General features: G+C 44.0%; 1 protein-coding gene across 1 annotated transcript in view; it reads left to right on the forward strand.

Moving 5' to 3' along the window:
• The window catches only part of LOC108729041 (uncharacterized), a 663-nt gene extending 444 nt beyond the window's left edge, over positions 1-219 (forward strand). Inside the window, exon 2 of the mRNA XM_018457958.1 lies at positions 6-219. Coding sequence (XP_018313460.1) covers positions 6-219 — 214 coding nt within the window. The remainder of the gene's footprint in view (positions 1-5) is intronic.
• Positions 220-940: the final 721 nt, after the last annotated feature.

Here is a 940-nt window from a genome sequence, read left to right on the forward strand (position 1 = left end):
TATAGATGGATCGACATGCTGCCACGCCTCGTATCAGATTACAACGCGCGAAAGCATCGAACTATCGGTATGCGGCCCATCGATGTTACCCCTGCGATCGCCGACAGGCTCTTAACAACGGTGTATAATCATGTAAAGATTGCTGCACCTGCGCGATTCAAAGTGGGTGACTCGGTTCGCGTGAGCAAATTCAAGACGATCTTTGAGAAAGATCTTTGAGAAAGACAATGCAAGGTGCTGTTAAATTTTTCCCAGTCGTCGCGCGTGAAATCTGTCATGGGAACATTAGTTGAAATTGTCGACTGTACACTGTGCGCTAGATTTTGCAATTCTTCCGTGAACCACGTCATCAGTCATCCGTCATCGATCCATCGGTCCATCGGTCCATCGGTCATCGGTCATCGATATTTATACGTACCTATCGCAGAAATATTTCTTATGCCCATACCACTTTGATCAAAATTTCCCGGAATTACCACCAGGTGATGCTCTGAGTCAGCTGATTTGAGTTCTGTTTTTTTGGTTAGGTTGCCACATCTATTATTGACATTTCCACCAAATTTTATCGCCATAGCTTGACATTTGTAAAAGTTACGCCGTCTTGAGTACATCTACCTCGAACGTGTTTTCGATTTTTTACAGTTTTAAAAATGGAGTTGAATTTGCACCATGATAACGCACCGTCGCACAGTACCATCATTATCCGTGAATTTTTGACCAAGAACGAAACGAATACCATCCAACCGCCATCAAATTCACCCCATATAACTCCCTGCGATTTTTTCTGTTCGATCGAGTCAAAAAACCACTACGGGGAACGCGTTTTAAGCCGAAAGGAGGTAATGGAAAAATCGAAGACGGTTCTGATGGCTATACCGACAATAGAGTTCCAGAAATGTTTCGAGAGCTGGATCAAGCGCTGGCATAAGTGCGTTGCAGT

The sequence above is a fragment of the Mycetomoellerius zeteki genome, unplaced genomic scaffold, assembly GCF_001594055.1.
Source record: "Mycetomoellerius zeteki isolate Tzet28-1 unplaced genomic scaffold, Tzet1.0 scaffold699, whole genome shotgun sequence".
NCBI classification, from domain to species: domain Eukaryota; kingdom Metazoa; phylum Arthropoda; class Insecta; order Hymenoptera; family Formicidae; genus Mycetomoellerius; species Mycetomoellerius zeteki.